Source organism: Dendronephthya gigantea, unplaced genomic scaffold (assembly GCF_004324835.1).
Source record: "Dendronephthya gigantea isolate DGI-Jeju-01 unplaced genomic scaffold, DenGig_1.0 000047F, whole genome shotgun sequence".
NCBI classification, from domain to species: Eukaryota; Metazoa; Cnidaria; class Anthozoa; order Malacalcyonacea; family Nephtheidae; genus Dendronephthya; species Dendronephthya gigantea.
Genome location: NW_021163057.1, coordinates 1 through 15,745, shown reverse-complemented (window position 1 = coordinate 15,745; position 15,745 = coordinate 1). Strand labels below are relative to the sequence as shown.

The following is a 15,745-nucleotide window of genomic DNA, read 5'->3' as shown; positions in this document are numbered from 1 at the left end:
AAGAATGACCCAAAATTAGAATATTGGGAAAGCCAAAAGACATTCTAAATTATTTCTAATAAGAATAAATATAGAGATAATTACCTGTTCACAGAAGTGTCAAAAAATTCAAATTCAATCTGTAATGACCTTGTCGAAGCGAGGAGCAGAATGAATTGGCAGCACATTCTGCATGCTCTTTATCTATACTGACCTCATCTCCGCTCTTCCACGCGTTACCTATATGTCATCAGAATTCCAGGGAAATTACCCGCGCGTCAAACTAAAGTATTTTTACTTTATAAATTCGCCCTTTTTCTTGAATTTGAAGTATTTATATTCGTCGTATTGCTTTGTGCACGAAGTGGTGGCCTAATACATCGCTTTTTAACCGCGGGTGGCTTCCCTGTAAACGTTTATCAAATGCAGTCTAAAAGAATATGTTTTACTCTCATGATTCAGTTTCCAGCATGATCGTAAAATACCTTAAACAGAACGTCAAAGCGAATTACATTTTAAATTTAGTTTTTTTGTCTAATTAAGGGCTGTCTTATGAATAAGTGCAGGAAGCAATAAATTCTTTATTGGTATATGCCAATAATTCCTATAAACGCAATTTTTTATGTTCGCATGCATGTATTTCTCGAGAAGCGGCAAAGAGAACTGCCTTCGAAAATCTGCTCATGTACGAACTATACGAAGCTGTGACGGTCTTCAAAAGCGAAATAATTTATGCTTTGTCTGTGCAGGCGTAGCAAATAAATTGTGTATATGAAAACTAACGAACTGCGCGGCTTGTACAGTTCAGAAATCTTCTTCCATATGGTATCACTCGTCTTTCTATTTCTCTTCGATTCAATTGCCCGGGTTGACCAAATATTTTTATTGGATGAAGGAAAGGAATGTTTTCTGAGTATTGCGGCCAGACCTTTTTAGGTAACGTGAAATCGTCAAAACCATAAATGTCAGGTAAATACACGCCGTATACGTTTTCCAGTTCATCCCAGGGGGCGAGAAAACTAAATATCGTCGGAAATGCAATTTCCAGAAAAACCTTGTGTTTATAAAATATACTGCAAAGTAGTTCAAATTGGGAACTTAATTTTCCAGGAATGTACACAAAGTCAGACCACGTCCTGAAGCACAAAGTTTTGTTTCTTCCGTTGTGGAAATTAATCTTTAGCATTTTTGATACCTCCATTCCAAATGTAACGTCTTTTCGCAAATCTAGTAAATCTTTGTAGGCCTTTTCACAGCTTTTAGCGCCATTTTCGGGTAGCTTCCAAAACCAGTCATCCGGGATTGACTTTTGGCCGACAGTATAACTATTTTTATATTCCACACGAGAGCCAAGCCAAATCTTATCTTTATTCAATTTTGCAAAGTTCCACCAGTTAACAAGCATGTCATCATTAACCATCAGGTAGCCACGAAAGGCTGGGTGTATGCGAATAGCCTTACCTACGCATTCGTGAGTAAGGTAACCGCGGGGATTGATGTCGACCACCATGATTTCATGTCGACCCGATTTATCGTCTTCTGCGCCGCAAACGATTATGTGTGGAAACGCTCCTTCGTAATTTGATTTCACCAAGGGAATTGTAGAGTAAAATGGATAGTGGTAGACGATGAGGAGGAGAACATCTTGGAAGTAATTCAGTAAGCATTTTCCACCATTTGTTTCTCCAAAATTTTGCTGCTTTCCTGTATTTATAATATATAGATTATGTGAGTATATATAGGCCTGGCCCTAAAATATAAACTAATATATAAACTAATTATCGACGCATTGTGTATACTATCGTCTTGGACTTTTGGTTACTGCGCAAATCTTTCTCAGGAGAGAGGGGTTCAGTGTTGCATGAGAGCAGATCATTATTTTCATTAATATTTACACTCAAAAGGACCTTCACTGGAGGTGGAGGGGATGGAATATACTCCTCAAGCATCCTGAAGTCCAGAACAGTATATATGCATGGCGAACTTTCACGCAAAAAATTTTCTCAGCGAATATATATACTAAGCAAATATTTTCTCGCACCTTTGTTTCAACTTTCACGTGGGGGACGACACTATCCTATGTAACACCGGTGCAGGTTGCTGCATGGTGCTCAGTCTTAGCGTACGTCATTTAAGGCGAAATGTAGCCTACATGCACAGTGATTAGCTTGGAGCACAATATCAAGATATAAGATCACTTTAACAAAAAGATAAATATAGTCATAGTTCTCTGTTTTATACATCTTATTATATATTAAACAATTAATACCTACCTGGCCCATACCTATATCTTGTGCTATTACAGTTGATAAGGACCAAAACAATGACAACGGTCGCTATACTGAGTAGCAGTGTTAAAAATGTTCGTCTGTTTTGTAACGACAATATAACATTCATCATTATAAATGCATGTATCGTTATGCGATTTGTGATCGAACAAGAGTCACTAAGTGTTAGCAACTTAGCGGTTGCTTAATGTTTCCCATAGTAATAATTATATTGTACGTCCTTACCATCCAAAGCTCTAACAAGCGGTTACTCGAGACCGAACTGTGGAGTTGTTAACGAAATTTATGTCACTACTCACGAGTGCATGACAATACATAATTTATAAACAATGTCAATGGTAATATGCAAATTTACACAGTCTTATAACATGTCAAAATCCCAAACTGTTCTAGGGTGTGATAGACTGATAGAGTGCAACACGAGTGCAACATGCATGCATGCACGTGCATGTCAACCATGCATTACTATATAATACCTTTTTTCATTATCTATTCGCATCATCGCATATATGGTTGTACCAATTATATCTTTGACTCTATTTCTACGTATATAGTCAACGAGACGAAGACGAGCTAGCTATTACTTTAGCCATAGATGATGAGAACCAGTATATAGCCAGTTAATACAGCCAGAACTTTATAGTAATGAAATGTGCAAACTTTTATTGAATTCTCATAAAAAATTCTCACTGCATGTATTAGCGAGTATTCCCTGGCTGTTTTCACTGCTTATGTACTACAAGAAACATCATTCTAATATTTGGTACGAATTTCTTAAAGGATTCAAAGGCCAGAGGCCGGGAAACATTTATGCAAAAATTGTTCCTTATTCGTCACTTGTCTACTGTATTTTGAACAAATCAACCAATAGTGAGGTCTGAATTAACATGTTGTGCAGGTAAGTCAAGGTTGAGGAGCGAAGCCAAGCCATTGTTATTTGTTAGTTGGGCAAAAATACAATACACATGACATGTGACGGATAAGGAACCATTTTTTGCATAAACCTGGACCAAAGTCTCCAAACCATGTATATTCTAATAACTGCATGTGATTCATGTTTACATATCGTAGCCGTTGTAGGAAATAGGATACTAACGAAATCAGTCGAGCATAAGACGAATATACCCCCCACCCAATTAAACTTCTGGTTGCGGCCCTGTTACCAGATTGTCGTGAACAATGCATTTTTACCGACGAGAAAAAGTCGGTTCAAATCGGTCATTGCTGGTCGCTCACACATAGAAGTATTCTATCACATCAGCCACCTTGATATGACAGTCATGACGCCAGGCATGTGATACTCTCTTCAAACCTTATATATGCATGCATTCCAGTATATATTATAAACATAAAATATTTATAATATGCATATAAATTATATATTTGCAAATATATGTGTTGTTGTTGTTCTTCATCGTAGCTGTGTATATATTTCGAGGAATTTGAAACCAGCTGTTTTAAAATTTGAAATAAATGTAAGGTAAGTTTTGAGAAACGTCATCAAGATCAAGTCATTAACGGTGACGACTATATATAGCAACAATAAAATTCATGATCCAGCACAAAATATATTGACATTTAAAGAGCTCAGAATATTGACGACGATATTTTATAATTTATTTATAATTCCAGCTAGCTATACGACTAGGAGTGCAACAATTTTACATCAGCCTATTTATGACACTTCGATTAACTCCAAGCATACACTGATGCGGCAATAACAATTTCGCGATCTTAAGTCTGGACTCGTCTATGGTCTATCCAATAATAATATTGCATTTTTTATGCCTTGAATGCATTAAAATATAAACACGACGTTTCCAACTGGCATTAAGCCTATAGTTCTCATTTGCAGACAGCCGGCGATGTTTTATTTGTCGCTGGTGAAAAAGAAATTTTATTCAAAATAACAAAAGCAAAGACATTAAAATGCTTGTCGTGTAAACCGGCCTTATATACACTCGATTTATCGCCGGCACGGCACGGCTAAAATGAGTACCCGTGCCCGGCCTTTGTTTTGGTAGCCTGAACACTATAAAAATTGAGCACGGGAACCTATTTTAGCCGTGCCGTGCCGATAAATTGAGTGTAGTGTAAATGGGGCTTAAATAGGTAGTCCAAGCACGAATAAAAATGGTACGGGTGCCAGTTTTACCCGTGCCGTACCAAATATCCCGCGTTGTGTAAACGGGGCTTTAGCAACTGACTAAAATTAGTGATATTTTTTATTGCGTTAGCCTTAGTTCTTTATTAAATACAAGGGGCCGGTTTTTCAAAGCCGAGGTCAGCGCTAACTCTGGGATAAAGTTTAGTCCAGTATTTTAATATATGTTCTTCTGAGCCACTGCTAGTTTTAAAACTTTAGAAAATATCACTTCTATCGGTCCAGCAAATATTTATGAAAAAAGATGTTCAACTTTGTAAACAAGAGTTAAAGTTTTAAAAAAAAATGATGTAAAAATTTTCTTTCACCCAGGGTTAAGCTAACCGGCTTTTGAACGACCGGTCCCTTTTAAGGTTTCTGACCTTTTAACATACCGTATGTAACCACAGGACAATATTTGTTTGCTGTTCATTCGTGGCTTTTACATACATTGTCCTTGGCGATACATTCGATAGTTCTTTAGTATATGTCGTTGATTTAGTATGTAGTTGGAAACTCCACAGTCGAGAAATTAGTGTGTTGTATGTTTTTAAGTACCAGCTATATATACATCATTCAGCTGAATAAGCTAAATGTTTTTTTTACTGTGGGCGTTTTTTCGGTCACCTGACGCAACTGTTGTGCCCCCCGTCCCCGGTCGATCATTCGCTTGTGGGCCTCTTTGGTATTATTTTTAATTTAAAATTTAATCATATAAATAGCTACCAAATCGCAATACTCACTTGCATATATTTTGTCACAGAATAAGCTGCAGGACATTGTTGAAAGATTCTCCAAAAGCAAAGACTCCGAAGCAAATAATATACTTGTATTTTTTTTGACAATACAATAAAATTCCAATCAGTAAAAATTCTGAATTCGGACGGTGAAAACCTTTCATCTGAAACCATTTATACATAATTACATTAAATAACCAACTCTATATGTTTATTTTTCGAAGTTGAATTCCCCAGAAATTTTTAATTTCTCCGGGGGCACACGTGCACTTTTTTCTCCGGCGTCTCCACACGATATAATGCCGGGCATAAATATATATGGAACGATGTCGATTATACTTCGCTGATTCCGACGTTTGTATCTAAAAGCACATGGAAGAAGAAGGTATCCCAAAACAACCGTAACTGCGTATGTTAATTTTTGTTGTTGTCATTTATATGAGGGCGAATTAATGATTGATCATGCATGCATGATCATTTCACATTTGCATGAAATTCTAGACAAAGAAACACAAATCAGCAAATTTTTAAGACTGCACGGTTATTTTATGTTTTTAACAATCCGTATTATATATAGCCTAAGGGCATCCACAGACTAGGAATTTTGTTGTCGACAACTATTTGTGATCGACAACTAAAAGTTATCGACAACTAAAAAACGTAGTCTGTCGCGCAAGTTGTCGGCAATTAAATTCTAAGGGCGCTTTCCATTTGCACGGCCAAACTGGTAAAATCGGTTATATTGTTAAATGGAAAGCGCCCTTATTATAGTTGTCGACAACCAAGCAGTTTCCCTTTTCGAGGAGGGAAACTGAGTAATTGTCGACATCGACGACGACGGCCTCATTTTTTGGCGTTTTTCTAGTAGTGTGTAAAAACTTTTGTTTTAGTTGTCGACAACATTAATCTCCGCGCTATTTCGGCTGCTAAATCAGTATTTGAGCGTATTGCCTATATTGGTTGTCGATAACATTTAGTTGTCGATCACAAATAGTTGTCGACAACTAAATCCCTAGTCTGTGGAGGCCCTTAGATTTTTATAGGTTTTTAGTACACAAAGTGAAATAAACAAACGAAAAAGCATTGTCAAGGCGAATTTTTCTGTCCGGGTTTAAGTTTATTTACGATTACATGACAACAACACTCGGGTAACTCAAACCGGGCTGAAATTCATGTCATGTAATCGCGTGCGCAGTTTTGTTAGGATTTTATAACAACCCTGGGCTGAAGTTTCAGCCTTTAGCTCGGTTAGCCCGGCAGAAACTCAGCCCGAGCTGAAAACACTCCATGTAATCAGTATGATAGTTCTATAGAATTATGCAGTGCTCCCGGCAATAGGGAGTTTGAGCAAGGCAACGAAGTACGAAGACGAAGACAAACTTCACAATTTTTTAACGTCTGCGCATCATTTGTGCATACTCCGCTTAAGGTCAGCGGTGAGGGTTTAACGTCTTCGTCCTGTTGTCCTGGTTTAGGACGAATATTTTGACAAAGTTCGTTGTAGTCAGAACGAAGTTTTCAAAGTAAGATATATTCAAGCCAAATTTGAATAGTTCTTGTATGGAATATAAATGTTGTTTGAGATTTTTAAACCGTAAAGAAGCATAACATCTTCCTCTTCCAAAGCATCTTCTGAAAACATTCGGCTAAAATAGCCATCTCGTATTCAGCTCTGTTCATGTTTACAAAATTAGTACCGTGTTCGTAGTCGTATAACTTTGACAGAACAGCTCAATTCAAATATCCCCCTGCACGAAGACTTAAGACGAAGACTACTATTCCCAGTCTACCTCGGCCGAAACACGTCTTCGTACTTCGTTTCCTTGCTCAAACTCGCTAATATGGGAACTTCGAACCAGGACCAGGGGATTAAAATTTAGAAAAATGGCTGCAGAGCATTAAAGAAAATCATCAGTCGCGACCGTAGCGTGCAAGCTGCTTAGATATGCAGGTAAGATGGGTATCTAGTTTACATCAACAAAATTCTATTGCCCACCGACACTGAGCCGTTTTCGTTTCAACTTTGAATAACATTATAGAGGATGAGACACAAATACTTGCATAAAATGACCAAAGTCAAGGAAAGAGAGATTCTGTGCAGAATATACCGGAGATATCCAGGGTATATCGTAGTCGGCAAAAGTTCCCTGTGAGCTCAATCTCGCGTGCAAAGAGTCAGCGCAATACGAAAGTTTAAGCATAAAAGTAACAACAATGTCGTTGCATGCTAACGTAAATAAAATCCGTGCGCGCGGAAAACCGAAAACGCAGAATTTTACATGCATGCAGCACTAGCAGAAACGAACAAATATAAAGTTAGGTCTTTTTATTTAGGCAAGAAAACTCTTAATGTCATTGAGACTGCAGTGACATTATTATCGAGGATATAACTATTATGGTGTATATATATTGAATATATGATCAATATGACAACGGCGGTCTGCCTGCATGTTATTAATCAGTTAATATGGTCTGAGATGTGGTGCATGTATGTAATGGTTTGAAATTCCGCATACAAGCAACACTAAAGTCTAAATATAAATGATATGCATGTACACATACATAGGGACATACATCGCTGGATGATGCAGGAAACGCGATTTTATTTCACCAACCTTACTTACTTCCACATATAGCTTATATAGCTATACATATTTGAATGATTACGTAATTACTAGGGTTTTCCCCCAATACGCATCGAAAATTTGAACGCGAGGACAAGTTTTTAATTACGCATGCATATATGATTTTTTATATAGAGATATGCGTGGACATATTTTATGTCTGCAATCTTGATAGAAAAAATATCGCTTGAATGCCGAAGTGTAATATTTATCGTTCATGCAAATGTTTATAGCTGTTTAAACTATACCTACGCCATGATATTTTTGTACCTAATTCGATTTGTTTAGACTTTATTAAATTCCATCTAAATGCTAGTAAATTCCATGTAATTACATGAATATTTGAACTTTGACTTCTTATGAATTCACAAATGAATTTTACATTTAGGGAAATTTGGAGTGGGAAATATTCCATTTAATAACAGCATTTTCGTATAGACTTTAGTCCCTTTAACACTACACACGATTTTAGGTTTGGCATCGGGATGGAATTTGCACGGATGAGAATTGCCTATAGCTATTGGGCATGCAGTTACAAAACAGCTAAAAATTTTCATTCGTACTAATTTTTCCCGTACAGTACCAAAAATTGTGTGTAGTATTATTAACCGGGCTTACATTGCCAATCTAATTAACTTTGTGATTGAAATTTTAGCACAGAAAAGATGCGAAAAAGACAAATGTATATACCGGCACATAGCTATACACAATAATACACGCACTAAACCCACTGGCACGGTATTGCGTAGGTGTCGCAGCGTAGACATGATGTCCCAAAAAACCATAACAAAATAATAGCAAAATCACCCATAACAATGTAATAGCTGGAGTGTGAATGCCTAAGCACCCTGTTGAGTGTTGGAACCCACAAGTGTATAAAGGTCTGACATAAGCATTTTTATGCATAAGGACAGTAAAATTTGTTTATATCCACAAATGATTTTTAGTATAACAATATTTACATTTATATACGACACTACAAATATGGACCACAAGAATTAAATTTACAACTCAAGCACCATGATCTTCGACATGTCCTTCTTCTCAAGCAAATTTCATATCTTTGTGGTCCTATTTAGCATTTTATAAGTTGCGTTATTCCCCACGAGCAAAAATTCGCGAACTAGTCATTCAAATTTTTACAATAGGCGATTTCAATAGTTTTGGGTTTTTTGGGGGGGACACCCTGTATATATTATGCAGTTCAAAGTCAATTAAGTATTTGTAGTCGCGTACATATGACGCCGACGTCGGCAAAGTATTATTGTCAGTGATTATTGATGAGTGAAATCTTTTCTCTTTCTGAAATCATTTTCTCCTTAGATGATTACAGACAGTGAGTCGGCGACAGGTCGGCGTCATATGCATGGAAACAAGGCTTTAGAGCATGATGAACTATGGTATATAGGGGTCTCGAGCATTAGATAAACTGATCCCAGTGAACTATATCAGAAGCTTCTTGACTTTGTTAGGTACAGAAATTACTTTTAAAAAGTTATTATACAAAATGTGTACATGCATGTGAAGACTACAGTATGTATATAGTTTGTCTATATATCCCACACGCGAAACTTCTGACAGGTTAAAACAACAAATGTGTGATTTTCAAGGGGTGACCAAAAACTTTAGCACAGAATAATATTTTGATAATTGCATCCCTTGTTTTGACTATCGCACTTATAATCAACAAAAATATTTTTCGTACATTTTATAAATTTTATCTGTATGTGCGTCATTTTATACAGTTTATTTTGTAAATATCACCCCTGCATGACATTCCATATAAACCCATGCATATAGAAATATGAATTTTGTATCGCAAGCATTACAGCTTACTGAACATCGTGCTACTTTTTTCAACAGAACATTATTCGATGATGATATCTGATAATGGAATCGAAGATAACGAAGACCACGGAGATGATGTCCGAGTGGCCTTGCCGACGAACAAATACGCTGTCCAAAGATGGATCGAAAATTTTCTAGGGTTTCTTGTCTGTCTACACTCAGGTTAGAATGAAACGGATTGACCAAATATAAAGTTCTTAAACGAAGAAAGTTTTCTTCATAGTAGCCGCATTTATATAGAAAGCTTTGATCAAATGAGGCCAAGGCTACTCTAAACCTTTCGTCGTGCTACGATAACTCGGTTAACCGCTACCTTTGGGCAACTCATCCTCGTACCCAAGGTCTTTCCGCGCAATGCACACAATACACCATTGGCAAGCTCACCGAGTGTACGTCTTCATCCAATTCTCCTGTGTTGATTTTAATTAGATGCAAGTGCAATCACAGCGAGCTTGTGCAAATGAATTTTTGCGTTGCGTCTCCTGACGAAGGCCCTCAGGTCGAAACGTCGAGAATTGTTTTGTCTATTTAGGCAGTTGTTATACCACATTTGATGCTAGGTTGTTTGAAGACGCTGCCACGCTGCTCCTTGGTTATAATGTAAACATTGCCAATAGCTATCGCTTCTAAGATAATCATTATGTAAAATACACATTTCTAATCTTTCGTATTATAGTTACATGCATTTATCGAATTCACTTTGACAATCCATCGTGAATTTAAGCATAGAAGATTTGTGAAGTTGGTGTTGTATAAAATATATATTGTTATTTGTTATTTAGACTATTTGGCCGCTCCCGAAACTTCTCAGTGCAGGGAAAAATGCAAGGAATTAAAGAGTTTTACCATGAAGACAAAAGAAAAAATATTTCCCACAAATCCCAAATCCACTGAGTTACACGATACTGAAGATGATACGAAGATGTTGGAGGAATTTATCGCATTTGTTACTTCAAGATGTCAAGAAGAGTTAGATGCTGCAGAGAAAACTGTTGGCAAAAAAGATTTAGATGATGATACAGGAGATACTTTTTACCAAAAGCTATTCTACTTGGTAAACGGTGTGCATGAAGGCTGTTCAACCCCCCGAAACGAAGAGGCAAAAAGTAACAGAAATCCGTCATCGAAATTAAATAGTTTGGGGCAAACCGCCTGCAGCCTGGAACAAAGAGTAAGTGAGTTGGAAGCAATGCTTGAACAACAGGAAACCACGTATCAAGAAAAAGTTTCTAAATACGAAAGCGATATCGCAGAGCATTTGGCAAGAATCGGTTCACTAGAGGAAAGCTTAAGAAAGACAGAGGAAGCCTTAAATGAAATAGCCACTGAATATTATGGTGTCAAAGCCGAAAATGAGAAGAAAAAGAAAGATGCTAAATTTCGAAAACTACTTAAGCTAAACCCTGGCCCATCCACCAGTGAAGATTCACAACCATCGGGTAGTGAAGAAAGCAACATTCACGTGACTATTCCCAATCCAGAACGTCAAATAATTATGGAGGAATCATGTGCCATGGCTGAGCAAACCTTGACGAATGTACCAACAAACTCCGTCGAACTGCACATGTATAATACATACAAACTATTGTTGCTACGAATTTCGGACATGCTATTGCAGCACGATAAAGAAATGCTTCAGGATTGGGCTACAAGTAATTACTCCGTTCAAGAATCCGAAAATGCATTTCAAATTTTGGTTCATTTGGATGAAAAGAAGATCATCAGCTCGTCAAACTTGCATGTACTAAGAGATTTCTTCGGTACGATTACCCGCTATGACCTTGTTCACATCATCGAGAATTTCATCGCCGGAGATTTCAGCCTCCTACGCAAGACCCAATCTACTATAAGCGTCAGAAACCGAAGCATTCGTGGTAACGGGAATCTCAGACTTCAAGCGTCTGGTTCTGTTCCCCTCCAACAACGTACCACGAGTAAAAGTCCAAAAATATCCGTGGAAGAAATTCGAACAGGAATGAAGGTAGCAAAAGTGCCAGAAGATCGATCGGTGCAGACCACGATAGGTGGGGGGACAAGGAGGCCAGTAGTCGCTGACAGCGCTTACAATAGCGCAGGTGAGATTCTTGCAAAAATAAAAATATTCCTGAAGAAATACGGTCTTTTACATCGCGCTAAGATAGGTAGGATAAAATAGATTAACTATGATCCATTGCTCGGTAGTGGACGAAGGAAGGAAATCTGAAGGATCCTCGATAGGTTCCAAGCCAAGATCAACGTACTTTAGTATGGCATTGTCTATCATTTCTAATTTTGCTTTTTAATTGAATGAGCTTATTTGGAGGTCAAATCTTTAAAATGAATTGATATTTTGAAATGAATGTCGTTCAAAATTGTAGACTTCGAAACCCTGTGCGCGAAAGCGATGATGGATTGTAATGTATTATATCCTAGTTAAGTCATCCAATTGCCTTTGAAGCAGATTTCATGTTGTGAATCATCTTTCTTCTTTTGCCTCTGGTACTATGAATTATACATAGCTATCTAATTAATTAGATTTCTTTACTTTTGAAGCACATATAGCATTGCGTCTTTTTGGTTGGAGATTTTACATGACTGTAAGGTTATAAGGAAAAACAAAATAAAAAAGGGGATAAAAATCGGCGTGTTTGCTTTAGCAGCTGATATTTAGCAGCTGATAAGACCACCAAGATGCACCTCTGGTAAAAGCAAAAAATTGTTAAATTATCATGTGTCGTCATTTTTTAATTTTGGTTATGTTGTATTTACATTTTTTTTACTTCGCTATTTTCCTTTGTTTTATTGCTCAAATTGGTGAATTGTAGATTTGATAGTGCATACTAATTTATTCAGTAATTATATAAATAGAATCATGATGCCTATAGAAATTAATGAGAGACAATAAAGAAACTCGGAAAGTACCAGTGTATAAGTTTGAAAATACGAATGCTTTTGTTGTGTGGCAGAGGTTTGGCTTGCCATTGTCTTGTTCATTGCAAAGAACATTGTCCATCATGTTATTTCATTAACACTACCATACATGAAAAGCCTTTTGAGCTAAGAGTGATTTTATTGGAGATTAAGGGCGTAAATCCATGTTGGAAAGTGGTAGGGGACACGTCAGTTTGCATAGACTAGTTAATGCATATGATTAACTGCCACGTAAAACATTTAGGTTGTATTACTTGTTCATACTTGTAGTTGTATGGTATAGTTAGCCAATATATAGCCAATTACTTCATGTATCAATTCAGGGGCGAGATAAATAAAGAGTTAGAGTATACAACTTCCACATATAGAAAGGAAAATTCCTAAATGATATGATTAATATAACGCTAGATCGATCGTTGGAGGGCAATTAAGACGGACAGTGTAAATGTTAAAGCAGCTCATAACTGCTTTTCTGCTACGTCCTATTGACAGGTTTTCGATGAATGCTAAGTATCACCACGTTTTACTGCTATTTTTATGCAAAAATAAATCGAAAGGGGTATAGAACAACTGATTCATGCAGTTGATTCATTTTTATCATTCCTCCCCCAAGCGTCCTTGAAAGAGTTAAAAAAGCAGCAGAGTTGTATAAAGGCAGTTCTAAAAAACTATTATATAATTATTCTGTTAATACTGCAAGCAACTCAATAGTTGAATTGTATAATTTGTACAAATTTTGATATCAATACAGTAGCAATTTTAAGCAACTAATACCTTATTTTACCACGATTACCTCTTCGCGAGCTGCACCAACAAACATCCTTCAACGAGGAATGAGTAAACAAGTGTGTTATATAATTTTAGACAGCAGAGATACGGGCAGTAACAGCAAGAAATTCTCTAAGCCGAAACGTGCACCTGATCCAGAACAGCATCGCCTAGAGAACCATCACAGTATCGACGACGCAGGCCCTTGGTTGTGTGATCATTACAAAAGGCGATGTTATGTGAAATTCGAATGCTGCGAAACGTTTTGGCCATGTCATCGTTGCCACAACAACAGAAGCGAGTGTGGTCGAAAGAAGTTGAAATCTCGTGATATCACATTAATAAAGTGTATGCTTTGCCAAAAAGAGCAACCGGTGTGTGTCTGTACATATCTTTATCATTTTTGCAATAATAACGGGACTGCGCAAGAGAATGATTACCACCCAACGTTCCTTTTCGTCCATTCGTTAGTAGCTATTTAAGGCCATGTTACACGGTGCAATTTTCCGTGCAATTTGCCATGCAATTCTACTTTAAAGAGATGTAAATCAGTGAAGAGTCTTTAAAATGTAAGTGCAAGAAGCGCCATGGAACGTAATAAAGACAAAAGGTCGCTACTTGCCAAATTTACATCTCTCAAAAAAAGAATTGCATTGCAAGTTGCAAGAAATATTGCACCGTGTAACATGGCCTTTACAGCAGACTATACGCTTCACGATAATTGTTCATTTACACCAAAAAACTTTAAAGGGGATTTAAGGTCACTTCTGCGCATCGGTTCTGCTCATAACAATGCATGGGCAGTCTACTTGTTTCAAAATTGCTCAAATTTCGCATTGATATTTTAGGAAATTTCACTTTACGGGACTGCACCTCACTTTTAAATGCAATTGTCTAGCCTGCATGGCAACACCTGTCATGCAGGCAACAATTTATCGGGCCCTAATCAGTGGCCCTAACCACTGAGCTGTATAATAATTCCTGGAGGACTTGCTCGCCACCAAAAAGCGTACCAAAAAAGATGGCGGACATAGTTACTGAAATGGGATGAGCAAGTCCTTCAGGAATTATAATATAACTCAGTGGCCCTAACATTCATCATGTTCTGCAGTTCAACGAAAATTCACAGTTCTGTAACGGCTGTGGTGTTAAATTTGCGGAATACTTCTGTGGTAGATGCAAGCATCTCACAGGAACTGATGATAACCCATATCATTGTGAAAAATGTGGGATTTGCAGGTAAGAGATAGTAAAAATAACTAAAAAGGTATTTTGAAGGTAAAAATAGCATTAATAAACCAAGGTTGAATGAAGTGTCGATATGCGAAGGCTTCGCGCGATTCATAACATTTATTCTTAACTTATTAACATTTTTAAAAAAATTTCTGATTTATAGAATCCACGGAGATCGATCATTTCACTGTGATGTGTGTGGTGTTTGTCTGGATGTGCAACTGAAGAATAACCATAAATGTCGCGCTGGCTCGGCCCACGATGAATGCTGTATTTGCCTTGAGGTACTACGACCTGTAAACTGCAAAATAACTGAAACGATAACTCCGTTGATAATGTTCAATGATTGGAAGGCGCCGATTTGAAGTTTTTTTCGTTTCGTGTACATCTCGCGTGGGTAAATTGCTTTCCTCGCGTGATGGTTAGGTTGTTCGCGATTGAAAAACAGTTGTTTGCAAACGCAAGTATATATATATATATATTGTATATGTTCCTTTTGTTAAAATCGATGGTGACATGAGATATAGGCAACCAGAAATTTTTAGTTGCTTCTGTTCCTAGCTAGGGTGTCAGGTTGGAATGCTGGTTCTGATCCACACATTTCACGAAGCTAACACAGGTATCTGTCGGTTAAGTTAAATTCATTTTACGGCATTTGCCATAAACACATCCAACAAAGTTTACATAAAGTTTACATAAGCCTACACCGTATTAGTTCTCGAACGCTGTTCCAAGGTAAACGTTCAAAAATCGCCTTCTTTTCATTTACTATAAAATATAGCGGCAAGTTATCGTTCCATGTATTCCCCTGGTCACTTGGGTAGCTGTAAGCCTTTTGAACGATTGGAGATGAATGATATCCCCAATAGTTTAAAGCAATGTTGCCGTGACAGTCAAAATAAAACGAAAGAAATTTCAGAGGCGGATAAATTTTGTTCATAACTTCGTGCATGTTTGTTTCTTTCAGGACGCATTCACAGGTTGCCAAATTTTACCTTGCTCGCACAAGGTCCACAAGGAATGTGCTACACAAATGATCCGAAGTGGGATGTAAGTTTTTTGTGTTTGGTATAATTGCTGCGAGCGAAGCGAGGAGCATTCTATTCTGTATGCGTATATACGATCTCGCTGTTTTGGTATGTATGTAGTGTGTGACGTCATGATAAATTTCATGATGTGGACGTCATGATAAATATTATAAACCTATTTTAGATA

The 15,745-nt window shown here is 37.2% G+C and overlaps 2 protein-coding genes across 7 annotated transcripts; one reads left to right on the top strand and one right to left on the bottom strand.

Annotated features, from left to right (window-relative positions):
* Positions 1-574: 574 nt before the first annotated feature.
* On the bottom strand, positions 575-2,685 carry LOC114527857. The gene is made up of 2 exons (XM_028549564.1): positions 2,253-2,685; positions 575-1,683 (listed from the first exon to the last, which is right to left on the bottom strand). Exons 1-2 carry the CDS (start codon positions 2,377-2,379, stop codon positions 758-760), a joined length of 1,053 nt encoding a protein of 350 aa, XP_028405365.1. The 5' UTR covers positions 2,380-2,685; the 3' UTR covers positions 575-757.
* On the top strand, positions 1,617-15,702 carry LOC114527856. Of its 6 annotated transcripts, none has more exons than XM_028549562.1 (7): positions 1,617-1,638; positions 9,635-9,781; positions 10,402-11,694; positions 13,394-13,671; positions 14,409-14,536; positions 14,694-14,814; positions 15,498-15,702. In XM_028549562.1, the coding sequence occupies exons 2-7, from the start codon at positions 9,646-9,648 to the stop codon at positions 15,582-15,584; spliced, it is 2,043 nt and encodes a 680-aa protein (XP_028405363.1). In that variant the 5' UTR covers positions 1,617-1,638; positions 9,635-9,645; the 3' UTR covers positions 15,585-15,702. The 6 variants fall into 6 exon arrangements, with proteins under 6 accessions (XP_028405363.1, XP_028405360.1, XP_028405362.1 ...); XM_028549559.1 differs by lacking the exon at positions 1,617-1,638 and adding an exon at positions 3,670-3,747; XM_028549561.1 differs by lacking the exon at positions 1,617-1,638 and adding an exon at positions 3,722-3,742.
* Positions 15,703-15,745: the final 43 nt, after the last annotated feature.

Coding starts and splice junctions, on each gene's coding strand:
- LOC114527857 (XM_028549564.1), bottom strand. CDS start 2,379: ATGATGAATGTTATATTGTCGTTACAAAACAGACGAACATTTTTAACA. Junction 1,684..2,252: donor AAGATATAGGTATGGGCCAG/GTAGGTATTAAT, acceptor TTATAAATACAG/GAAAGCAGCAAAATTTTGGA.
- LOC114527856 (XM_028549562.1), top strand. CDS start 9,646: ATGATGATATCTGATAATGGAATCGAAGATAACGAAGACCACGGAGAT. Junction 14,537..14,693: donor GAAAAATGTGGGATTTGCAG/GTAAGAGATAGT, acceptor TCTGATTTATAG/AATCCACGGAGATCGATCAT. Junction 14,815..15,497: donor AATGCTGTATTTGCCTTGAG/GTACTACGACCT, acceptor TGTTTCTTTCAG/GACGCATTCACAGGTTGCCA.